Here is a 24,750-nt window from a genome sequence, read left to right as displayed (position 1 = left end):
TCATCTTTTAACTTCGTGGCTGCAGTCGCTCTGCACAGTGATTTTGGAACCTTTTTTGTTGAAGTCCCACAGATCCTCTGAAGTTCCATATTGTCCCTATTTTACAGATGAGCTTGTGGAAGTTCAGAGAGGTTAAACAACCAGCCCAGAGACCCACAGCAGGTTAATGGCAGAGCAAGGGCTTGAACTCTGTCCGGGTGACTCCCAACTCCAGCCTGGTCCCTCCCTCTCAGCAGCTGTCTGAGTCCCAGTCCTGCAGCTGGGTCTGGGTAGAGCTGGTTTCTCACGGGGAGCTGTCCCTTCTTTTCCTTGTGCCACTTCCCGAGCCGCTTGTGTTTTGCAGTGATGACACACCACACGTGCCCAACGAGAGGCTGAGTGAGGCGGCCGTGCTGCAAATTGTGAAGCAGCTGACTCAGCTCATCAGGGAGGCCTTTCCAGGTAAGATTGTGCCCTGGGTCCCCACAATGTTCCCTGACACCCAGGCAGTGCCTGGCACAGCGGGAGGAAAACAGCACCAAAGTGCAAAGGAATGACCTTCCCCCACGACGATGATGGCTGCCAGCCAGGTCCCGTACCAGGCACTTCACAGCAATCAGGTCTTACTTCCAGGAACACTGTGGGGAACATGAATGAGAGCCAGTCCGCTTGTGAATACACACAGAATCCTATTAATGGTGTTAAAAACCAAATTCAACTGAGTAAATCTGAAGATCTATTTGACTTTATTCAAGAATTCATGACTCAGGCAGCATCCCACCTTAAAAACAGAAAGGAGCTCCAGGGACTTCCCTGGCAGTCCAGTGGTTAAGACTCTGTGCTTCCAATGCAGGGGACCCAAGTTTGATCCCTGGTCAGGGAAGTAAGATCCCACAGGCTGTGTGGTACAGCCAAAAAGAGAAAAAAGATGAAAAAAAAAAAAAATGAAAGGGGCTCCAAGGAGCTGTACAAATGGAAGGTTTTACAGACAGAAGAGGGTGGAGAAAGAAAGACTCTAGCAAAAAGGGATTGTTTGGGGCAAAGTCACCTTCCTTTAGGGGAAAGGTGGGATCTGCCAAACAGATTTCCTCATTAGTGCCCCCTGTGTTAATTCCATATTGACTGTGTAAAGGTCACATTCTTGGGAGAGGCAGAAACTTCAGTTAGGTTAGGTATTAACTTGGTTAACACTTGGTTTGCTGACCTAGGGTTCAGCACAAGTAACTCCATTTCGGACCTGTTTCTTTTTTATTAATGGAAATGCCTGACATTTCACTGGTTTCCGTCCTGCCTGTATAACACCAGACTCACAGCCCCTTCTCAAGGTGTCTACAGTTACTTTTAGGCATCGTCCCTGGTAAGTCTCATGTGGGCTTGCACACAGCCTTTGCGTCCTGCTATGGCCCTGGAATTGCCATCTACTCTTCTCAAACCATCTTGGCTGCTGGGACTTCTGGGAGATGCAGATTTTTGGCCAAAGTGCTGCTTTGTGGTGCATCCAAGGCCTTCAGAGCCTGGGCGAGCAGCCAGGACTGTGAGTGATTATGGCCACAGCCCCGCAGGACGTGACGGGGAGACTGTGGTGGAGGGCCCCATCTAATGGTCCTTAGAAATGGCTTTAAGCAGGCTGTGCCAAACACAAGATCCTGGAGTCTAAATCAGGCTCTCCCAGCGGGAGACCTGTGAAAGCAGATCCTAGGTCCCAACCCCCACCCCTACCCCAATCGCCCTGGGGTTCTGGTACAGCTGTTTCCGCTGAAGGTCTTCATCATGGGTCTCTCAGGACCCAGATACAGAATAGTGATAACAAAAATAGGTAATAGCAGCAAGAACAATTATATGTATCTATGTGTGTGTGTACTAAGTCACTTCAGTCATGTCCGACTCTTTGCAACCCCATGGACTGTAGCCCCCCCAGGCGCTTCTGTCCATGGGGATTCTCCAGCCAAGAATACTGGAGTGGGTTGCCATGCCCTCCTCCAGGGGATCTTCCTGACCCAAGGATCAAGCCCGCGTTTCTCAAACCTGCGTTTCTCATAGTCTCCTGCATTGGCAGGCGGGTTCTTTACCACTAGCGCCACCTGGAAGTCCTGTATCTATGTATTAAGTGCTAAGTGTCAGGCACTCCTCTGAGAATATTGTATATATGCCTAGTTCCTTCACTGTCAGGATAATCCTAGAGAGAGGTGTTATTACTGCCTCAGTTTTACTGAAGACAAACGTGACCCTTGTGGTCAAGGAAACAGGCAAGGTTTGGGATGCAGATCCTGGTTTGAGGACATCTCCTACCCACCACTCCCACTCCAGGAGGGACCCCCGCCCACCCCCGCCCCCCAATTCCCACATCTGTCCTTGAGGCAACCTCCTTTCTGACACCTCCTTCCCTCAATGTAAATCAATTTGTGCAGAGAAGCTGACGGGACACTTCCAATCTACGTACCTCAACTCAACCAACTCAGACATGCTTGGGCTAGTTAATCTTCCAGCAGAAATCACTGGGGCTTCCCTGGTGGCTCAGACGGTAAAAACAAAATCTGCCTGCAATGCAGGAGACCCAGGTTCCATCCCTGGGTCAGGAAGATCCCCGGAGAAGAGAACAGCAACTCATTGCAGTATTCTTGCCTGGAGAATTCCATGGACAGAGGATTCTGGCAGGCCATGGGGTTGCAAAGAGTCGGATATGACTGAGCGACTAACACATAGGCACACAGGCTCAAACCAGGGCACTCTCCCCCATGGTAATAATAGGTATTATTCCCAGTGTATAGATAACAAATCTATAGGGCAAAGCTAGTCAGTTCCTAGGGAGGGACTCAAACTCAGATCTTACTCTGAACGCTCTTTTCTTTGCTCCACATGTGGCTTCAGGAATAAAAGTGAAATAATGGATAAGAAAATGTTTTATTATTATGATTTAACATATAAGTATAAATGATAAGATTTTATAGTTCATAACATGCTTGCATATGCATTGGATTTCCTAAATCTGAGATACCATTGACTGTAGGATGTTTCATTGTTTTATGTATTGCTAAGAAAAAAAAAAATGCTGTCCATTAAAGTATGACACAGCGCTTTCTCCTGGCCTCAATGGTAAGACACGGCCCACTTGTAGAGATGTTAAAATGAGAACAAACTGGAAGAGGTGAAACAAGGCCTTATCTTATTTGAGAATGGTAGTGACGTGGGTCAAGCAGAACACTCCCCATTATAAAGATAAATAAGTTGAAGCAACAAGTTGGAGAGGAGGAAGAGGCTGAAATTTGAGATTTTGGTTCCATGTCGTGAGTTCTTCTCGCCACATGCACCTGGGTTCCTCATCAGAGTCGCTGTGAACACTGGCCCCTGCCTCTCCACTGTGGCCGATGGGGCACATGGGTGTGCAAGGCAAACTGATTCGGGCCCCAGTTCAGGCTCTGCCACGCTCCAGGTGGGCCACGCCCTGGACACTCGGTGTTCTCCCTGTGCAACATGAGGAAAATAATGGTACCTGCCCAGAGGGCTGTTGTGAGGATTAAATAAGGTAACCCATTCATTCATTTAGTCCGTCAACAAATGTGTCTAGTATGGGTGAGACAGCGTTCTAGGGATAGGGAACTTGGTCATGAACATGATGCCAGGTGGTGCCCCCATGGAGTTTATGCTTGTAAGGAGCTTCTAGAAGTGCCCAACACATAGACACAGCAAAAACCTGTTACCCCAAAACAAGGTTCGACTCTTGGTGGGTGTTAGGCCAAAAGACACAACCAAGCCAAAAATCAGGAGAAGGAAGGATTTACTACTTGCACCAAATAAGGAGAACACCATGAATCTTTCCCAAATCAGTGGTTCCCTGAACAGTAAAATTGGGGCAGTTGTAAGCTAGGGAGGGATATATGCATATATTCATATATATGCATATATTCATGAAGCGGCCTGAGGAGGAGAATTCAATACAGAATTAGGGCAAAGTTGACAGAGTCCATGCTTTGGTTGATTGAAGTCATGAGGGTCAGAAAAGGTCAAAATCATCATCCCTTAGGTTTCAGTAGATCTGGTGATCGTTGTTGTTCAGTCGCTAAGTCCTGTCTTAGTGACCCCAGGACCTAGTGGTTGCAGGGGTTCAGTTCAGTTCAGTTCAGTCACTCAGCTGTGTCCAACACTTTCTGACCCCATGAACTGCAGGACACCAGGCCTCCTAGTCCATCATCAACTCCCGGAATTTACCCAAACTCATGTGCACTGAGTTGGTGATGCCAATCCAACCATATCATCCTCTGTCATCCCCTTCTCCTCCTGCCTTCAATCTTTCCCAGCATCAGGGTCTTTTCAAATGAGTCAGCTCTTCACATCAGGTGGCCAAAGTATTGGAGTTCAGCTTCAGCATCAGTCCTTTCAGTGAATATTTAGGACTGATATCCTTTAGGATGAACTGGTTGGATCTCCTTGCACTCCAAGGGACTCTCAAGAGTCTTCTCCAACACCACAGTTCAAAAGCATCAATTCTTCAGCGCTCAGCTTTCTTCACAGTCCAACTCTCACATCCGTACGTGACCACTGGAAAAACCATAGCCTTGACTAGACAGACCTTTGTTGGCAAAGTAATGTCTCTGCTTTTTAATATGCTGTCTAGGTTGGTCATAACTTTCCTTCCAAGGAGTGTCTCTTAATTTCATGGCTGCAATCACCATCTGCAGTGATTTTGGAGGCCAAAAAAATAGTCAGCCACTGTTTCCTCATCTATTTCCCATGAAGTGATGGGACCAGATGCCATGATCTTAGTTTTCTGAATGTTGAGCCTTAAGCCAACTTTTTGACTCTCCTCTTTCACTTTCATCAAGAGGCTCTTTAGTTCTTCACTTTCTGCCATAAGGGTGGTGTCATCTGCATATCTGAGGTTATTGATATTTCTCCTGGCAATCTTAATTCCAGCTGTGCTTCTAGCCCAGCGTTTCTCATGATGTACTCTGCATAGAATTTAAATAAGCAGGGTGACAACATACAGCCTTGACGTACTCCTTTTCCTATCTGGAACCAGTCTGTTGTTCCATGTCCAGTTCTAACTGTTGCTTCCTGACCTGCATACAGATTTCTCAAGAGGCAGGTCAGGTGGTCTGGTATTCCCATCTCTTTCAGAATTGTCCACAGTTTATTGTGATGCACACAGTCAAAGGCTTTGGCATAGTCAATAAAGCAGAAATAGATGTTTTTCTGGAACTCTCTTGCTTTTTCCATGATCCAACGGATGTTGACAATTTGATCTCTGGTTCCTCTGCCTTTCCTGAAACCAGTTTGAACATCAGGAAGTTCACGGTTCACATATTGCTGAAGCCTGGGCTTGGAGAATTTTGAGCATTACTTTGCTAGCATGTGAGATGACTGCAATTGTGCGGTAGTTTGAGCATTCTTTGGCATTGCCTTTCTTTGGGATTGGAATGAAAACTGACCTTTTCCAGTCCCGTGGCCACTGCTGAGTTTTCCAAATTTGCTAGCATATTGAGTGCAGCACTTTCACAACATCATCTTCCAGGATTTGAAATAGCTCAACTGGAATTCCATCATCTCCACTAGCTTTTATACCCTAAGTTACACATAGAGGATAATAGGGGATGCAAAGTCAGCAGTTTTTGATCCTTATCAAAAACCAGGGTTTCTTTCCTGCAAATTTATTGTATACAAATGGTTTAGGTGATTTACATCATCTTCTGGCCAGAAGGCCTATTAACATTTTATGACTCTTGACAAAGACTTATCAACCGTAAGACTTATTTTCTCTAAGAGTAATTATTTTAAGGTTTGGCGCCATCTTCCGAAGATAAAATTGCATTCCTATAGGGCGGATGTGTAATGGGTTTACAACAAAGGAAAGAATTTATTACCTTAAGGGTCTAAAGTTACTAACACCAAGGCCACTACTTATTTTTTCTACATACCAACTATTAATTAATACATATTCAAGGATACAATTCAGGGGATGTGAAAACTTGGCAACAAGCATTGGCTCATCAATGAAATCTTTTACTAGTTTTATTCTGACAGTTTCTAACTCTTTGAGAGGCTCTAAGCTATTCGAATATCTTAAGCTTCCCGTGCCTCTCCAGGCTGGGAGACTGTAAACAATCGTATGCATAGCTGTAGGAGTCCAGGTAAACTTGTCAGGCGAGTTAGAGAGCCATCTGAGGGGTTTGGATTTAAACACTCCTAGTTGCCCAGGAACTTTATGAATTGGAGCTGTAAGTTAACTCTTTGACAGAGAGAGTGAGATGGTGGTGGGGGACAGCTCCCAGTAAAGTCAGAGGTGAGAGCACAAAGCAATAAAGTAGGCAGACTCTGGTTTTTTGGGGTTAAATGCTCGAGAATATCCGGGGGGACTCCTGAGCCTCGATCCTGCCTTTGCGTATGCCGAGCCTCCTTCCTCATGACGTTTGTCACGAGTGGAATGTCTCTCGCCGGCTCCCGGCACAAATGGGTATATCTTTCCTTTTCTCCTTTGCTTTTCCCGTCTCTTCTTTTCACAGCTATTTGTAAGGCCTCCTCAGACAGCCATTTTGCTGTTTTGCATTTCTTTTTCTTGGGGATGGTCTTGATCCCTGTCTCCTGTACAATGTCATGAACCTCTGTCCATAGTTCATCAGGCACTCTATCAGATCTAGTCCCTTAAATCTATTTCTCATTTCCACTATATAATCATAAGGGATTTGATTTAGGTCATACCTGAATGGTCTAGTGGTTTTCCCTACTTTCTTCAATTTAAGTCTGAATTTGGCAATAAGGAGTTCATGATCAGAGCTGCAGTCAGCTCCCGGTCTTGTTTTTGCTGATTGTATAGAGCTTCTCCATCTTTGGCAGCAAAGAATATAATCAATCTGATTTCGGTGTTGACCATCTGGTGATGTCCATGTGTAGAGTCTTCTCTTGTGTTGTTGGAAGAGGGTGTTTGCAATGACCAGTGTGTTCTCTTGGCAAAACTCTATTAGCCTTTGCTTTGCTTCATTCCGTATTACAAGGCCAAATTTGCCTGTTACTCCAGGTGTTTCTTGACTTCCTACTTTTGCATTCCAGACCCCTATAATGAAAAGGACATCTTTTTGGGGTGTTAGTTCTAAAAGGTCTTGTAGGTCTTCATAGAACCGTTCAACTTCAGCTGCTTCATCGTTACTGGTTGGGGCATAGGCTTGGATTACTGTGATATTGAATGGTTTGCCTTGGAAATGAACAGAGATTATTCTGTCATTTTTGAGACTGCAGGGGTTAAATTCTGTAAAACAGCTCGAGAAAGTGCTTCAGGCTAGTGTTTACCTTTGAAACAGAACTCAAGAGTCTTTACAACTGATTCATTATCTTGCTCTTGTTTCTTCTCTTCCCTCTTAACGGGGTCTGTCCTTTTGTTCCCTTAAGATCTTTATTACTGAGATCTGTTCAAGGGCAAGCCTTGTGGCCAGGCTTAAATCCCTGAATGGCTTAGGCCCAAAATACCTTCTCTTAGGTCAAGAAAGCCAAGTCTGGTCCTGTTTCTCTGGGGACCCCCACCTTATCTGATTATAAACTGGACAGGGTTCCTCCCTTCTCATCTGTCTTTGGGATTCCAAGGATCTGTGTTTTCTCTTACATGAATGCTTATGTCTGCTTGCATCTGTATTACAGAGGAGGTTCTTTTCCCAGGCAGTTAATAGGTATGACTTCTGGCTCTGTGGACAATTCCTCATGGGAATTCTACGACCTCCTCCTTTGGCAGAGCTCAGTGTTTCCAGATTTTATTTGGCTACATTGGGTCTTAGTTGCAGCATGAGGGATCTTTGATCTTCATCGCGGCGTGTGGGATCTTAAGTTGCAGCATGAAGGATTTTTTTTAGTTGCGGCATGTGAAATCTAGGTCCCTGATCAGACATCGAACCTCAGCCTTCTGCATTGGGAGCGTGGAATCTTAGCCACTGGACCACCAGGGAAGTCCCCCATATATTTTTTTATATTTCTTTTTTCCTCCCAGATACTAAAGTCTATGCTGCTTTGGGAAATCATGACTTTCACCCCAAAAACCAATTACCTGCAGGGAGCAACAATATCTACAACCAGGTGGCAGAGCTGTGGCGACCCTGGCTCAGAAACGAATCTGTCACTCTCTTCAAAGAAGGTACTAACATCATTTGCTACTGTAAGGAGCCCTTTATGCCAAAGTCGGATCTAATTTCATTTTCACAACACCCCCATGAAATAGGAACTGATTTTATCCCCATTTTACAGATTAGGAGACTGAGGCTTGAATATACTAAGTCACTTGGCCAAGATCACCTAGCTTAGAGGATCAGTGGGAATTCATAATAAGGTACTTTCACAGCCTTGAGAAATTTCACAGAGAAACTATATTGATGATTATTTTTCATGTCTTAGAATTATAGCCATGTTAAAAATGCCAGGGCCAGACCCAGAAGGGATTATGACAGGGATCATAAAAGCATGGGCCTTGGAATCCTCCGTCTCTGTCAGGCATGAATGCTGCCTGTGCACTTGCTAATTGTTCCCGAGACTGGCCCAGAAGGGAATGACATGGGGTAAACACAAGGAGATCTGGACTATGTCAAGGTGAAGTGAAGTTGCTCAGTCGTGCCTGACTCTTTGCGACCCCATGGACACCAGGCTCCTCCGCCAGTGGGATTTTCTAGGCAAGAGTACTGGAGTGGGTTGCCATTTCCTTCTCCAGGGATTCTTCCCGACCCAGGGATCGAACCCAGGTCTCCCATTTTAGACAGACGCTTTACCATCTGAGCCACCAGGGAAGTCCAAGTCCATGATATTTAGGAGTATGTAACTGATATTGGAGAAGGAAATGGCACTCCAGTACTCTTGCCTGGAAAATCCCATGGACGGATGGAGGAGCCTGGTAGGCTACAGTCCATGGGGTCACAAAGAGTCGGACACCACTGAGTGACTTCACTTTCTTTCACTTTCAACTGATATGGCATGTGTCTTGAGAAAGATAAGATCTGAGAAAGTCTTGTAGTCTGCAGTTAGGAATAAAAGCTGGACTCAGAGTAGACTCTGCACCTCAGTCCAATAGAGGCTGCAGGTCCCCTGAGCCATTGCACCAGATTTTGTGTTCTGTCTTCATTCTCTTCGCTCCTGGACCATTAGGGCAACAGAGGAGGCAACCTCAGGAGCAGGATCCAGGGCTGATCCCAATGCCCATCTTCTTAACCACGCAGCACTAATGAGAATCAGAAGTGAATATTCCTCGAGCATTTTCTGTGTGCCTGGCACTGCCCTCAGTCCACTGCTAGATTCCTCACAACAGCCCTTGCAGGGGCAGTGACCTTCAGTTCAAGCCAGGTTTCTGAACCTTGCCACTGTTGACATTTGGGGAGGGGTAATTCTTTGCGGGAGGGCTGTCCTGTACATTGTAGGGTGTTCAGCAGCATCGCTGGCCTTTATCCACTAGTTGCAAGTAACATCTCCCATTGTGAAAACCAAAAACATCTCCAGACATTGCCAAGTGTCCCCTTGGGGACAAAATTACCAGGTTGAGAATCACTGGTATGGGGGACACAGCATCCCAAGGAGACCTGACCTCCTCTCATTCCTTCCCTCAGTAGCACAGAAACCCATTGATTTAATCCATTGCTCCTGGGGCAGAGAGCTGAGAAGGGCTGACAGTGAATCCAGAGGGATAAACACACCTCCATGTTATTCCCATTCTATGGAGGAGGAAACTGAGGCATCGAGACCTTAAGGAACTTTGCCCAAGTGGCACAGGTAGTAAGGGATAGAACCAGGACTTGAACCCAGGCAGCCTGGCTCCAGAGCCTTTGGTCCTACCCACGATGCTCATCCTGTGGGAAAGAAGGGAAGGGGGGATGCCAAGGAAGGACAAGGTGGGCAAGTGAAGTAACAGGGGACAGAGTGTGTCTGCCTGGAGGCAAGAGACCCCTTCACATCCCCCATGGCTGTGATGTCCTAGGTGCCTTCTATTCTGAGAAACTGCCGGGGCTGAGCGGGGCTGGGAGAATTGTGGTCCTCAACACCAACCTGTACTACACCAGCAATGAGCAGACGGCCGGCATGGCGGACCCCAGCCAGCAGTTCCAGTGGCTGGACGACGTGCTGACCAACGCATCCCTGGCTGGGGAAATGGTAAGGACTCCCTGCTCCTCTCCTCCCTCCCTGGGGTCTCTTCCTGAACAAGTTCCCCACTTTGGCACAGACACACACCCACTCACTCAAGATGCTCATGACACAGAGGGTCCTTCATCAGCTTGACACCTGAGAGGGCTTTTTCCATCCTCACAACAGCCTCTGAGGCTGGGACCCATTGTGCTGTGAAGTTCCTGGTGGGGCAATGACGGTCTCAAGTCACACAATGAGTGGTGGGGCTGAGATCCCCTGGAGTAGGAAATGGCTCCTCACTCTAGTATTCCTACCTGGAGAATTCAGAGGAGCCTGGCAGGCTACAGTCCATGGGGTCACAAAGAGTCGGACACACCTGAGAGACTATCACTCACTCGCTGAGACTAGAAGCTCAGTCTCCAGAAGCCAAGTCTGGCTGCAGCCACAGTGTGGGCCAGACCTCAGAGATACGCCTTGCCCTTGGGGGTGCCCATCTAGTCCTCTGTGAGGTGTGTCTCTCTAGTCTGCTGGGCTGGCAGCCCCCGACGACTGGCATTGTGTCTCATTTGCCTGAGTCCCTGCTCTGGCCAGTGTATCCCGGCAGGATCTCATTGCTGGTGCTTTTGAGTCCTTGCTATACATCAGATAAGTTGCTAAGTGCTTTATATGGATATATGAACTCTCAAAACCGCACCAGTTAGGTAGCCCTCCTGATGAGAAAACTGAAGCTCAGAGAGGTGACACGCATCTGGTATTCAGCGATGGTTTCTCTCCAAAGCTCACATTCTTCACTGCCCTCCTTACCAGCCACCACTGCCCCACCCCGCCATTCCACCTCTCGCAGTGGGGGCCAAGGGCCCAGGCACTGTCATTACAGCTGAGTGACTCAATGAACGTAAGATGTGAACACACATTACTGCTACACAGCAGAGGTTATAAACCATGTAAGGAAGCTTTGGTTACAGTGTGTGAGCTCTCCAACAGAAGATTCATCTGAAGGATCAGAAAGATTTCATGAGAAGGGTTTTGAAGCATGGGCAGGATTTACAGAGGGCTTCCCAGATGGCTCCTGGAGAAGGAAATGGCAACCCACTCCAGTATTCTGCCCTGGAGAATTCCATGGACCGTATAGTCCATGGGATTGCAAAGAATCAGACATGACTGAGCAACTTTCACTTTCGCTTTCCCAGATGGCTCAATGGTAAAGAATCTGCCTGCCAGTGCAGGAGACATGGGTTCGATCCCTGGGTCGGGAAGGTCCCCTAAAGGAGGAAATAGCAACCCACTCCAGTATTCTTGCCTGGGCAATCCCACGGACAAAGGAGTCTGGCGGACTACACAGTCTATGGGGTCACAAAGAGCTGGACACAACTGAGCGACTAAACAGTAAAGTCAGAATTTACAGAAGTGATCAGAAGAACGGTGGTCTGGGTGGCAGGCATAGTATGGGCAAATGCAGCACCTTCATCGCTGAGTACAGAGAGATGCCAGAATCACCTGGGAGAGGGAAGGGGGAGGAGGTCCCTTGGAGCCTGTTGCTTGCTTTTGGGGAGATTGGTAGACTGTGAGAGGTGGAGAGGAGTTGGGGAAAGCAGCTCTGAACCCCCGCTGGGTACCCCTTCTTCATAGGTGTACATCATTGGCCACGTGCCCCCGGGCTTCTTTGAGAAGACACGGAACAAAGCGTGGTTCCGAGAGGGCTTCAACGAGGAGTACCTGAAGGTGGTCCAGAGGCATCATCGAGTCATCGCAGGGCAGTTCTTCGGGCACCACCACACCGACAGCTTTCGGATGTTCTATGATGGGGCAGGTACCCACCCTGGAAGGCAACGGCCAGCCCACTTCCCTCCCTCTGTCATCAAACTCTCAGCCCCACTGTCTCTTTCCTGGAAGGTACCCCCATCAGTGTCATGTTCCTTACACCTGGGGTCACCCCGTGGAAAACCACGTTACCTGGAGTGGTCAACGGAGCCAACAATCCAGGCATCCGGGTGTTTGAGTACGACCGAGCTACGCTGAGCCTGCAGGTCAGGAGCCTTGGGTCTGCTGGGGCCAGAGAAGGTGGGGGAGGGACCTAAATGGATCACCACCTTCCCCAGCTAATTCACCAGAGCCTCAGGAAGGGCAAGTTACTTCCACCCTTTGAGAGCTCAGCATTAGAACCCTGGAGCTACCTCCAAATCCTGCTACCAGGTCAGATCAATTCTCCCCCAAATCTCCCTTTGCCCCAGTCATTGTCAGGGCCTCCTATTTGGTCTCCCTGCCTCCCGCCCAGCCCCGCTGGAGCTCATCTGGTACAGCAGAGCAGAAGGGATTAATCTTTCTTAAGCACTCTTGTCTCTCTCCTGCTCAAAAACCTTCAGTGGCTCCCCAATGCCCCCCAGACAAGTCGGATCTCTTTGGCCTGGCGGTCACAGTCTCTTACAGTGTGACCGCAGGCCCGCTGCCCATGTCTTCTCTACACCGACTGGGTTGCAGCCAAGCAGGCCCCTACTCATCGAGCAATCCCCCACCTCCTGGGATGTGCTGGTGACTACAGAAATGACAAAGGAGTACGATCCCTTAATGTAGGCAACAAAATGTGTTAAGCACCTGCCATGTGCCAGGCCCTGTGCTAAGCTCAGGAGACACAGACGTGAACAAAAGTCACCGCTCTCCCAGAGCCAACATCCTTACCGGAGTGAGACAGGCAATAAACAAACACAGTAAAGTTAAGTGCGGCATGAAATCAGTGCTAAGGAGAAAAGAGAAGAGGGTGAGGAGGCAGTGGGTGACAGTTACGGGGCACGTGCATATGTGTGTGGTGTCAGATAGATGGGGTGAGGAAGTGTCACTGATAGGATGACATCTGAACTCCGAGTTAAGTCAGGGAGTGAGCCATGTGAATGTCTGCGGAATGAGGAGGAAGGCACGAACTGGGTGTGTTGGGTGGGGAGGGGCAAGAAGGCCTGCGGGGTCACAGTGGAGATCATGTCACATAGGCTGTAAGACTGGAATTTTTTTAAAAAATCACTGTTCTGCTGGGTGAAGAACAGGCTGTAGGGGGCAAGGGTGGAAACGGGGGGATCAGTGAGGAGGCGACTACAACCACTGAGAGGTGACAGTGGTATGAGCCAGGGTGGCTGCAGCAGCTCATGAGGAGAGCTAGATCCTGGATAGATTTATTTTTCAAAGCATTAATTTTATTATTTGGCTACGTCAGGTCCTAGTTGTGGCATGCAGGATCTCTAGTTGGGGCATGGAAGAAACTCTCAGCTGCAGCATGTAGGATCCCCCGTCCCTGGGATTCTCCAGGCAAGAACACTGGAGTGGGTTGCCATTTCCTTCTCCAATGCATGCAAGTGAAAAGTGAAAGTGAAATCGCTCAGTCCTGTCCGATTCTAGCGACCCCATGGACTGCAGCCCACCAGGCTCCTCCGTCCATGGGATTTTCCAGGCAAAAGTACTGGAGTGGGGTGCCACTGCTTTCTCCGAGGGATTGAACCCAGGGACCCTCAATTGGGAGCACGGAGTGTTAGCCACTGGACCACCAAGGAAGTCCTGGGTATATTTTGAAGGCAGAGTGGACAGGATTTGCTGGTGGACTGGATGAGGGGTGGAAGAGAAAGTGAGGCGGCAACGAGGGCTCCAAGGCTTTGAACAGAGCACCTAAAAGAAAGAGGTTGCCATTTACTGAAACGGGGTCACTGCGGGAGGAGCAGGTTTTGGAGGGAAGATCAGAACCCTGGCTTTCCTGTTAACTTTGGGATGTCTATATGGCATCCAAGTGAAAATGCCAAGGGAGGAGGCAGCTGAATGTTCAAGTTGGAGTTCCAGAAAGAGGTGGGTGCAGAGACTTAACCTCAGTGTTGAGAAAGGCTATTTAAAACCAGGGACTGCCTGAGATACTAGGTCCTTGACTCTAGAGTAGAAGCAGGCTGAGGATTTTTAAGAGTATGGTCTGTTGTCCACATGGGCACTTGGCCCGAAGGTGGGTGTGAAATGAAATAATGTAGATGCCTAGCAGAAAGTTGCCATCCATACATGGCAGCCCCTCTTACCCAACCTCTGCTGACTTGAAGCAGATCCTCAAACTTAGGTGGAAAGTATTGGACAGATAAGCCTTCCACATTCTAGTCCAGAAAATGCACCTGAGTTCTAGATGTCTTGGGTGGATCCCAAGCCCCCATCAAAACACAATTCTATAACCTCTCTCAGCCAGGCATTCCATTCCTCTACTTTTCGATTTCATTTTATCCGTTCTTTTTGCAAATACTTACTGAGAATCTTCTGTGCACCCGGGAACTTGCTTGAATAGAAAATACACAGGCCATGGAGTAAACAACCTGGGTTCCAATCCTGCTCAGGCACCTGTGAGACTGGCCTAATGAATTAACCTCTTTAGGACTCAGTTTCCTCATCTGTGAAATGGGAATGATAATGCAGTTACCTCAGGAGTTTGGACCAGCTGATGTCTGCCAAGCATACTAAGAGTGGTCCCGATTACAGCTGTTAGAATCCGGGATCAAATGCAAGGTGGAGGGTTGGGGGCGGAAGTGGACAGCTGCTCACGGCCCGCCCGCCTCGCGCTCCCCTGCAGGACATGGTGACCTACTTCTTGAACCTGAGCCAGGTGAACGCGCTGGGGGCGCCACGCTGGGAGCTCGAGTACCGGGTGACCGAGGCCTACGGGGTGCCGGACGCAGGCGCCCGCTCCATGCACGCGGCGCTGGGCCGCATCGCTAGCGACCAGGGCGCGCTACAGCGCTACTACGTCTACAACTCAGTCAGTTACGACACGCGGGCCTGCGACGAGGCGTGCCGCGCCGAACACGTGTGCGCACTGCGCGAGGTGGCCTTCGACGGGTACGCCGTCTGCCTGCGCGCCCCCGGCGTCGCGCCCGCGCCCCGCCTCGCGCTCCTGCCCGCCGCGCTACTGGGCCTGCGCGCGCTGCTCGTGTCCTGACCTTGGGGGACCAACGGCCTACGCGCTTGGTAAAATGGAGGCAGCATCACCCCTGAGAGCTGGACTCTCCCACCCTTTCCCCTCCCCGCGACAGCAAAATGAACTGGGACTGGGCAGATGATCAGGAAATGAAGCCCCGAAGGTCCCACCAGGAGCACATTTCTTTCACGTTTCATGTTTTATCCAAAACACTCTGCTCGTCATGCATGTTATTAATTTATAAATCATGTTTATAAAAGTAACTCCCTTGCCCTGTTATTGAACGTCCTCCCCTCCTCCTATTCGGATAATCCGAGTAAAATGAGATGCCAGGAAGATGCGCCTGGTGGACCCAGTGCCCTCGGTCTCCCCTGGCACATGGCCTGGCCTCGAGGTATCCAGTCAGGGATCGGATCGGGCTTTGGGGTTTGGTTTTGCAGCAGTGCGGACGTGAGACAAGGCAGTTCTAACCGGGGCGCTCATCTGCGGGCCATATTCTCCTCCTTGGGCCTCCAGGATAAAACAAGCCTGCTACACTGCACCTCGGACGGTGCGTCTTCGGGTTCTCGCGGCCCTCTGGGCTCAGCTAGGCTTGGAGGGGGCGGGGGCGGGGGCGGGGAACCCCTAGGCAGGCTGCCGGGCCAGAAAGCACTGAGACCGCGGGCGCCCCAACCGCGGGGTCTGCGGGCCTCGCCCCTCCCCGGACGGGGCGGGACAGGGAAGTCCCGCCTAGCGGTCTGGTCCTGGGCGGCTCCGAGGGCTGTGCACGCCTCCTTCCTGCCACTGCGCCTCTGGGCCGGTTGCGACCCTGGGCCGGGAGGGCGGGCCTGAGCCCAGAAGAGTAGAGGGGGGAGAGGCTCGCGGGTCATGCCCTGGTCGCCCCGCGCCGTGCTCTTAAGGGACCTGGTCCTTGGAATATTGGGCACCCTCGCCTTCCTGATCGACCTGGGCGCCGATTTGTGGGCCGCGAGCCAGTATGTGCTCAGCGGTCGCTACCTGTGGGCCGCGCTGGTGCTGGCGCTGTTAGGCCTCGCCTCGGTCGCGCTGCAGCTCTTCAGCTGGATCTGGCTGCACTCCGACGTCTCCAGCCCGCTGGCACCGAAGCCCCCTGGCCGGCACCTGGCGCTGTTGCATCTCCTCCAGCTGGGTTACCTGTACAGGTGAGCGCCCCGCCCCTGGGGAGCGAGAGGGGGGAACGGAGGTCACGTCACGTCCTGCTGCTGGGCTGACTCTGGGACACGGGGGCGCGGAGGGGAGAGGACTGCGACCCAGGAGTGGAAGGAAGCTAAGCACCTCCTAGTTTAGAGGGCGCCCCTCCCACCAGTTGAACTCCTGACCCTTGATGGAGGAAAATTCCGGCTGACGGCCCTCAGAGCTCATCACTCGAGCTTCCTGGCACAAGTGAAGAAACGGGGACCTAGAGAGGAAACTGAGGCACACGACTTGGGAGTCAGGCCCTTTGGGATCCACTCCTGGCTTTACCATCTGTGGCCTCCTTCCAGGCTTTTTCAGAGCCTCAGTTCCCTCCTCTGTTAAAAGGAGGTTGTCATCCGGAGGTGGGCGTGGCGGGCAAACCCGTTGTGAAGGGCGCAGCGCCTGGCCAGGGCGGACTCTGCTCTAAGGGCAACGGAACCCAGCAGTTCTTTTTAGCTGTAGTCGGAGCCTTGGGCAAGTCACTTGACCCCCCTCCAGATCTGTTTACTCAGTGTTCCAGAGGCTCCCAGTGTAAGGATTGAATGGAATGAGACCTGTGAATTGCCCCCGTGCAGGTTGAGCAGCAGCTTTTTCAGCTCGCTTCATGATCAGCTAGCTGGGTCACCTAGCAGTTTGAGCAGCCTTGACCTCCAGAGAAGCACTTGGTCTCGCCTTATCTTCCCCAGCTGCCTTCTCCATGAGCACTTGCTCCCCACCCCACCCCCTCACCCCTAGGACCAAGCAAGAGGGCAGAGATGGGGTCTGACTCATGTATGTTCCTGGAGCCAAACAGGGCTGGCCGCAGGGGTTGTGGGGGTGGGGGGAGCCTAAAAAATCTGTGTGTGGGCTGTGCTGCTTTTCAGAAGTGGCAGGACCATCAGGAGATGGGGAAAGTGAAACGAAGGGGTCAGAGTCATGCGACAAAGTCAGGATGTCCAGATCTTGCCTTGAGTCTCCAGGACTGGGCGAGAGGAGCTTTGAATGTTGCAGTTTCGCCTGAGGGACTGGCCAGGCATCGGATGAACACGAAGGGGCACAGATATTACAGTCCTGGCAGCCTGCAATGAGCCCTGAATCGATAACTGCATCATGTATCTTCTATTTTTGCTGAGCACGGGTCGGACAGACTATTGAGCTTTGCTTGAGAAAACAGGGTCTCTGTTCTAGCCTGTGACTAGGCCGAGGCCCCTGCCGGGGCACTGGGGAACAACCCCCAACCTGGGTGTGCCTGTCTGTTCTCTTAGCATGTTGTCAAGACCATCCAGGGGAAGCGAGGGTAAATGTCTAATGAATGAATTAGAAATGAGTGAGTGGGTTCGCCTTCCAAGAGCCAAGTGAGATCAGTTCTGGGCAGGCGAGATCCTGGTGCATCCTCCACCTCCCTCAGGCCAACGGGTCACTCAGGTCCGTCTGTCCAACCTCTGGACCCTCTCTCTCATTTAAAAAAGTTTTATTTATTTCTGGCTGTGCTGGGCCTTCCTTGCTGTGTGGGTTTTCTCTGGTTGCAGCCAGCAGGGGCTGCTCTCCGTTGCGGCGCACAGTCTTCTCATTGCGGTGGCTTCTCTTGTGGAGCACGGGCTCTAGGCAGACAGGCTTCAGTAGTTGCAGGGCGTGGGCTTAGTTGCCCCAAGGCATGTGGCAGCTTCCCTGCGACCACGGATTGAACCTGTATCCCCTGCATTGGCAGGCGGATTCTTAGCCACTGGACCACGAGGGAAGACCTCTCTGGACCCTCTTAACTCCGCCCTGTCTCTGCTCCCATCACTCTGGGCAGGCCTCTCCAATGGATCCCTTTGTGCTCTTTCTATAGCACAGTAGGACTTGTCTCATCTGTGCTCAGAAGCTCTCCATGGCTCCCCTTTCCCACAGGATCCTAAGAAATTCTTCAGTTCAGTTCAATTCAGTCACTCAGTCGTGTCTGACTCTTTGCAACCCCATGAATCGCTGCACGCCAGGCCTCCCTGTCCATCACCAACTCCCGGAGTTCACTCAGACTCACGTCCATCGAGTCAGTGATGCCATCCAGCCATCTCATCCTCTGTTGTCCCCTTCTCCTCCTGCCCCCAACCCCCCCAGCATCAGGGCCTTTTCCAATGAGAAATTCTTAGGCTTGCTGAAATTTGAGAATGATCACTTTAGGCACTTTCATGGTACATCTTTCAAGTTCAGACAGCTTGGAGTCCAAATCCTGTTTCCACTGCTCATTCGCTCTTTGGTCCTGTTTCCCCCATCTGTAAAATGGGGATGTTGTAAAGGAGGAAATGAGACAAGGTTAGTGATGAGCTTGGAATGGTGGCTACTGTAGGAGCAGGAGCAGTAATCTATCCCCATTTCACAGATGAAGAAACAAGTTCAGTGAGGTTAAGTCGCTTGCCCAAGGTCTCATTGTGTGTACGTGACAAGCCAGGATTGGAGGCTGTCTGCATCTGTTCAGTGGGGAGGGAAGGAAGAATGCCACTGGATGCTAACTGGGGCCCTTGGGGCATCACGTGTGCTGCCTAGGTGTGTGCAGGGGCTGCAGCAGGGGCTGCTGGTGTGGCGGCAGGAGGCCCCCTCTGAGTTCGACCTGGCCTACGCCGACTTCCTCTCCCTGGACATCAGCATGCTGCGACTCTTCGAGACCTTCCTGGAGACGACGCCGCAGCTCACCCTGGTGCTGGCCATCATACTGCAGAGCGGCAGCGCTGAGTACTACCAGTGTAAGTGTCGGGCCCAAGGCCAGCCACCCCTGCCCACCACTCCCCCACACCCCTCCGCACCTTCACGCCTTGGGAAAGTTGCCCACAAACGTCAGAAAGGTTTTCTGTTTTTCATAAAGGCTGTTTAGGAAATAGGGGAATCGTCCTTTAGCGAGGCAGGTCTGGGTTCCAATCCAAAGTCATGCTCCAGCCTTGAGTTTGGACAAAGAGGACTCTATCTCTCTGAGCTATTGTTCTCATCTGTAAAATGGACATAGTCGATGATCCTTCCTCATAAGGTGAATGAAAAGTTTTTAAGTGAAGTGATGCATAGAAGGCCTAGTGCCTGATAAGTCTACAGTATAATTTTTACTAGTTTGAACATAACAGATAATGTATGCTGGGTGTCTAATGTCTAATAAGGAATCAGTTAATCAACAGAGAAATTATTGAGCACCTTTGTACACTTAAGTCTCTATGGAGCACCTCCATACAGGCCTGTCTGCGTTAGGGACACCACAGTGGAGAAGCAGACAGACACGGCCCCTGGCCTGCCAGGACCACAGACTGTAAAGCGTGCAGTTACAGTAAAGCCAGTGGAGCGATCTAAGAAGGAAGAAAGCGGGTGGCTTCATAAACCACGGGAGAGGTTTGTGCAATGAGCAGCTTTGAGGGGTTTTTAGGGAAGTGAGTTGCCCAAGGTCACATGCCAGCTGGCCGTCAAGTTAGGACTCCCGTGCACATCTGATTCAGGATCTCCACTTTCCCGTCTCCACCCTCGCACACCTGCTGCCGTACATGGCACAGCCTCCCGAGGAACCAGTCCCAGCTCTGCCACACTCGCTGTGGGACTTGGAGAGTCTTTTCCTCTCTGGCCTCAGTTTCCACGGTCGTACAAGTTGGCGAGTTGGACTCCATCTTCAAGGGTCCTTTCCATTTGCTCATCTGGTTCTGCAATATTAATTGGGGAAAAACAAAACAGCAGCAGCAGCTGCCACGATTGAGCCCCTGCTGTTGGTCCGCACGGGTGCAAAGTGCTACGTCATCGTTACATTCATAGCGCCCTCTATCTCCATTTTACACGCGAGGAAAGGGGCTGAGGTGCCGGGATTCTCCCTGGGACACACAGCACTCATTGGGCGCATACCGTCAGCCCTCTCTGTGGATTCTGCTCCCGCAGATTCAGAGGGCCAACCCCATTACCCCATTTTATATTAGGGACTTGAGCGCCTGTGGACTTGGGGAACCAATCCCCTGTGGATTCTGAGGGATGACTGTGTTTTTGTCTATTTGAGGCCAGTGGGTATCCAGGACCAGGGCTACGTGGAGACCATCTGCCCTGTGTGTATGGACCGGTGGGGATGGGAAACTGAGGGAAGAAGTGGACTTTCCCAACTTTTGTTCAGCAAACATTTCTTCAGCTGCTGCTATATGCCAGCTACTAGGCTGCTGAGGGATCCCCGGGGGGCAAAATCTGTTTTCTACCCTGAAGGAGCTCAGAGATAAGGAAATAAGACTCCAGACAGAGGTGGGGTGTTATAGGACCTTCACGGTGGGTGGGGTGGTGTCAGGATGGGTGACTCTAGGGGATAGTCAAGCCAGAACTTGCAGGGTAAGGAGGAGTAGGCCAGAGGAAACAGGGAGTGGGTCTCTCTAATAAGCAAGGGCGCAGCTTGTCAGGTCAGAGAATGTGGCACGTGGGGCAGCTGGAGGAACATCAGGCTGGCAGAGACCCTGAGGGTGGGGTAGTTAGAGAGGCCACAGAGCTGATTCCAGGCTGGGAGTGGGTTCCCGACCCACAGCAGGTTCCCAGAGAACATCTGTTGACCGAATGGGGTAGGAAGGCGGGCAGGGAGGAAGCTGTCTAGAGATGCTTCCAGCCCTCCTTGGAGGGCCTGGTGCTTCTAGTCTAGGATGGGCAACCAGGAGGTGGGAGGCGGATGTCTTGGAAAATCAAAACTGGAAGCCTGGTCCGAGGGTGGAAGGGAGGCGGGTAGGGGCTGTTCCAGCCGCGTAGCGGGGACATCCCTTCTGGCCCCCAGGAGGTGGCTTCAGCTAGAGGCTTTGTCGTCACCCTGTGGGATTTCCTGCTTCCCTTTCTGAGGTTAAGAAAAGGGGAACTGGACTACTGGGGTTCTGATTCAAGAAAGGCATGGACTCTTTAAGGAAAGGAAGGATTTCAGAATGTGCTCGGGGTGGGGCCAAGGCCCAGGGGGTACCCGATGCTGGGCGACGGGTGCTGATGAGAGTGTTAAGTCACAAAGTCTCACCCTTGAAAAATGTAACAGGGGTAGCACTTGAAAGGTTTGTGGTGAAGGACAGACTCCATGTGGATGGGAGCTCTGGTAGGGTTGTGTGAACTTACTGTGCTCCAGCTGTACTTTTCAACAAACTGGGAGCTCTAATACCCACTGCAGCATGGCTACAAGGCCTCCGCAGTGCCCACCACCTCGGGGGACGCCTGCAGGCTGCCCGCAGGGCTCACCTGTCTGCTCTTCTTCCCAGGGGTCAGCATCTGTACGTCCTTCGTGGGTATCTCGTGGGCGCTGCTCGACTACCACCGGGCCCTGCGCACCTGCCTCCCCGCCAAGCTTCTCCTGGGACCGGGCGCCTCCGTGATCTACTTCCTGTGGAACCTGCTGCTGCTGTGGCCCCGGGTGCTGGTCGTGGCCCTCTTCTCAGCCCTCTTCCCCCGCTACGTGGCCCTGCACTTCTTGGGCCTGTGGCTGGTGTTCCTCTTCTGGGTCTGGCTGCAGGGCACGGACTTTATGCCAGGTCCCCACTCTGAGTGGCTGTACCGGGCGACCGTGGCCACCATCCTGTATTTCTCCTGGTTCAACGTGGCTGAGGGCCACACCCGAGGCCGCGCCACCATCCACCTGGTGTTCCTGCTGAACGACAGCCTTCTCCTGGTGGTGGCCTGGGCGACTCAGAGCGCCTGGCTGCCCAGCGGGCGCCTGCTGCAGAGCCTGCTGCCTGCGGCTGGCGTCTGCTTCCTTCTGGGGCTGGCTCTGCGGCTGGCCTACTACTGCTGGCTGCACCCTAGCCGCCGCTGGGAGCCTGACCAGGTGGACGGGACCTGGGGTCTCCACTCCCTTGAGGAGCGTCAGCTCCTGCAGAACAGACGCATGGCCCACCTGGCTAAGAACTTTTTCCCCAAGGCGAGGGATGAAGCTGTTTTGCCATGGAAGGGAGAGATGAATGGTATCCTTAAGGCAGGGTCAGACCCAGCCAGGGAGACTTGAGGCCAGATGGAATCGGTTGGTAGAATGAAGATAAGCTACTAATGCTGCTATGGGCCTTGACTCACTCAATGAGCCCTTGATGCCTGATCTGTGCCAGGTACTGGAAACCAGAGTTAAGACAGAGGTCTGCCATCAAGGAGGAGAACTAGATGAGAAGGGCTGGGCCCTGCTGGGTCGAGGGCCCCAGTTATGTATGAAACACTTTGGGAAGAAAGAAGAGACCCTCCACTGCACTCTTCCCCCACCCACATAGACCAAAGCATCCCAGTGTTGGCATTTCTGCCGCCTTGGCTACCTTTCAGACGTGGAGGTGCTGTTTCACCCTTGGTTGCCCTGCCCAGGGCTGAAAGGCCCCAGAACCTCCAGGATGTATTCTTTGGAATTGTTCCTCTCCAGTCATTCAGTTCATTCAGCAGATGTTTACCAAAGGCCTTTTACGCGCTAGGAGCATCATTCTGTTCTTCGCAGATCAGCTGCCATTCGTTTCAGCCCCTACCCTCTCCAGCTTCCCCAGAGCAGGCTTTCATGCTAGAAGCCAGGGATGCCCAGCTGCCTGGAGTGCAGCTGGCCTAGCCTCTGCCCCCCGCTCTCAAGGGGCAACCTTTCAGCCAAGTGCCTTGTGAACCTGTGGTCTGGGCCATGGCTCAGCCTGTTGAGTATTTTTTTATACTTCAGGCGGTGTTATTTTCTACCTCAGAGTCTGTGCGGGAGGAAGAGGTGTGTGTTTCTATGTCTCTATGAGAGACACATGTATGTTGTTTTGGTTGAACAGTGTTACTAGATTATTATTAAAACCTCATGGTATCTTCCAGCCTAATTGTGTCATTGAATCTACTGCCAAGTTCAAAGCTGCCTGGAAAAAAGGGGTCAGGGACACACAATCCACCGCTCAAAGATGGTAAAGCCCCTGGGGCCAGAGAGGAGGGCTGGCTGAGCTAAGACCTCTCCACCTTGTCTTCTGAGCATCAAGAGCTGGTGAGCCAGTGTAGGGATGACCATTCAGGTGAGCATCAGAACGCAGATCTGTGTGCTCTTAACCAGCTCTGCTGGGCCTGGAGGAGTAGCCACAACACTTGGTACCAGGAAGTGAATACAGGAGCGCAGATGAAGAAAGACCTTTTTGCTGGGAGCTCAGTGGGAGTGTGGTAGTGATGACAGGGGATGTGGATATGGGCTATGGTGTCGGGGAGGTGGAACTTTTTGCTGTTCTGGGAGGTCTGTGGTTTGGAGAAACAAGGAGTAGGAAAAGGGTGCTGGAGACAGAAGGAAAGGTTCATCACACTGGGAGGGGACCTAGGAGAGTCTATTATTCATTCATCTGGTGGAGACACAATAAACAGTGTATCAGTGTTAAGTGCTAAAGAAAAAAAAGGTAGGGGAAGTATGTGTGTTAGGGGTGGGAGTTATTGATATAATTTTATATAGAATGGCTGGGAAGGCCTCCCTGAGAAACTGATGAGCCCTAAGGGAGAAGACTCTTAAGAGTCCCTTGGACTGCAAGGAGATCCAACCAGTCCATTCTGAAGGAGATCAGCCCTGGGATTTCTTTGGAAGGAATGATGCTAAAGCTGAAACTCCAGTACTTTGGCCACCTCATGCGAAGAGTTGACTCATTGGAAAAGACTCTGATGCTGGGAGGGATTGGGGACAGGAGCAAGAGGGGACGACAGAGGATGAGATGGCTGGATGGCATCACTGACTCGATGGACATGATTCTGAGTGAACTCCAGGAGTTGGTGATGGACAGGGAGGCCTGGCATGCTGTGATTCATGGGGTTGCAAAGAGTCGGACACGACTGAGCAACTGAACTGAACTGAAAGGAGGTGAGGGTGCACATGTGCTTTATCCTGGATGCCAAGTCAGCAGTGCCTGGATGAAGGAGGGCTTGTAGCAGTCATGTTGGCCTGGGGCCAAGGCAGACGGAGATGAGGGCTGGGTGCAGAGAGGCTCTGGGAAGATGATGCTGGTGCTTTTTACACACACAGAATGGTAGAGGCAGAAAGCATCTCCAGGATCACATAGTTCAATGATTTCCAGACATTTGAATTTCATGAACCAGTAAAATGGCCAACATGTTTGCCAAGTTAATTTTAATAAAAAAGGGTAGTAAGAACTTCTCTGGTGGTCCTGTGGCTGACTCCGTGCTCCCAAAGCAGAGGGCCTGCCTGGGTTCAATCTGTGGTCAGGGAACTAGACCCCATATGCTGCAACTAAGAGTTTACATGCCGCAATGAAAACTGAAGATCCCTCATGCTGCAACTAAGACCTGGCACAGCCAAATAATAAAATATTTAAAAAATACTATGCATGTATTATTTATATATATATATATATATATATAAAAGGGCAGTAAAAACTACCATCATCTATTATCTATATTACCTTATGAAAGGATATAACTTCAAAAAAAGACCATTCTTTTAATTGAATATATTTAAACACACACACAAAAGCAAAATTGCTTTTCTTCTCAATTCAGAGGGAATATCAAGGTGAGACCTCAAGAGGGCAGGCCTGACCTTTAGAAATTCCTGGTTTAAGTGGCCAACCTAGCCGCAAACATGAGGTTCTTAAGGAGTCCACTCAAACGAATACTTGCTATCAATTATACTTCAGTAAAATAGAAATACTTGCTTCATTTACTTTTCTCTA

At 50.8% G+C, this 24,750-nt stretch overlaps 2 protein-coding genes and 1 long non-coding RNA gene across 6 annotated transcripts in view; 2 read left to right on the top strand and 1 right to left on the bottom strand.

The window, feature by feature from the left end:
• SMPDL3B (sphingomyelin phosphodiesterase acid like 3B) overlaps positions 1–15,243 on the top strand; it is a 32,119-nt gene extending 16,876 nt beyond the window's left edge. The window contains exons 3-8 of the mRNA XM_019980140.2: positions 344–441; positions 7,946–8,089; positions 9,911–10,083; positions 11,686–11,866; positions 11,950–12,083; positions 14,636–15,243. Of these exons, the coding sequence (XP_019835699.2) occupies positions 344–441; positions 7,946–8,089; positions 9,911–10,083; positions 11,686–11,866; positions 11,950–12,083; positions 14,636–15,001 (1,096 nt within the window). The 3' untranslated portion in view covers positions 15,002–15,243. The remainder of the gene's footprint in view (positions 1–343; positions 442–7,945; positions 8,090–9,910; positions 10,084–11,685; positions 11,867–11,949; positions 12,084–14,635) is intronic.
• On the bottom strand, positions 3,738–16,112 carry LOC109572982 (uncharacterized). 4 transcript variants are annotated; one of them, XR_011562666.1, is made up of 4 exons: positions 15,977–16,112; positions 14,316–14,456; positions 12,010–12,102; positions 3,738–11,875 (listed from the first exon to the last, which is right to left on the bottom strand). It is a non-coding gene; the product is annotated as an uncharacterized lncRNA (long non-coding RNA). The 4 variants fall into 4 exon arrangements; XR_011562663.1 differs by having other exon boundaries at positions 12,010–14,456; XR_002182883.2 differs by having other exon boundaries at positions 3,738–12,102.
• XKR8 (XK related 8) lies at positions 15,639–22,908 on the top strand. Its single transcript, XM_019980161.2, has 3 exons — positions 15,639–16,140; positions 18,677–18,873; positions 21,358–22,908. The coding sequence occupies exons 1-3, from the start codon at positions 15,848–15,850 to the stop codon at positions 22,095–22,097; spliced, it is 1,230 nt and encodes a 409-aa protein (XP_019835720.2). The 5' UTR covers positions 15,639–15,847; the 3' UTR covers positions 22,098–22,908.
• The last annotated feature ends 1,842 nt before the right edge of the window (positions 22,909–24,750 follow it).

This window comes from Bos indicus, chromosome 2 (genome assembly GCF_029378745.1).
Source record: "Bos indicus isolate NIAB-ARS_2022 breed Sahiwal x Tharparkar chromosome 2, NIAB-ARS_B.indTharparkar_mat_pri_1.0, whole genome shotgun sequence".
Taxonomy (NCBI): domain Eukaryota; kingdom Metazoa; phylum Chordata; class Mammalia; order Artiodactyla; family Bovidae; genus Bos; species Bos indicus.
The sequence above is the reverse complement of the archived record's forward strand: the minus strand, read 5'-3'. Positions and strand labels throughout refer to the sequence as shown.

Excerpts from the sequence above, each read along its gene's own strand:
- XKR8 (XM_019980161.2), top strand. The coding sequence starts at position 15,848 with ATGCCCTGGTCGCCCCGCGCCGTGCTCTTAAGGGACCTGGTCCTTGGA. Across the intron at positions 16,141-18,676 it reads CAGCTGGGTTACCTGTACAG|GTGTGTGCAGGGGCTGCAGC; the intron begins GTGAGCGCCCCG and ends TGTGCTGCCTAG. Across the intron at positions 18,874-21,357 it reads CAGCGCTGAGTACTACCAGT|GGGTCAGCATCTGTACGTCC; the intron begins GTAAGTGTCGGG and ends TCTTCTTCCCAG.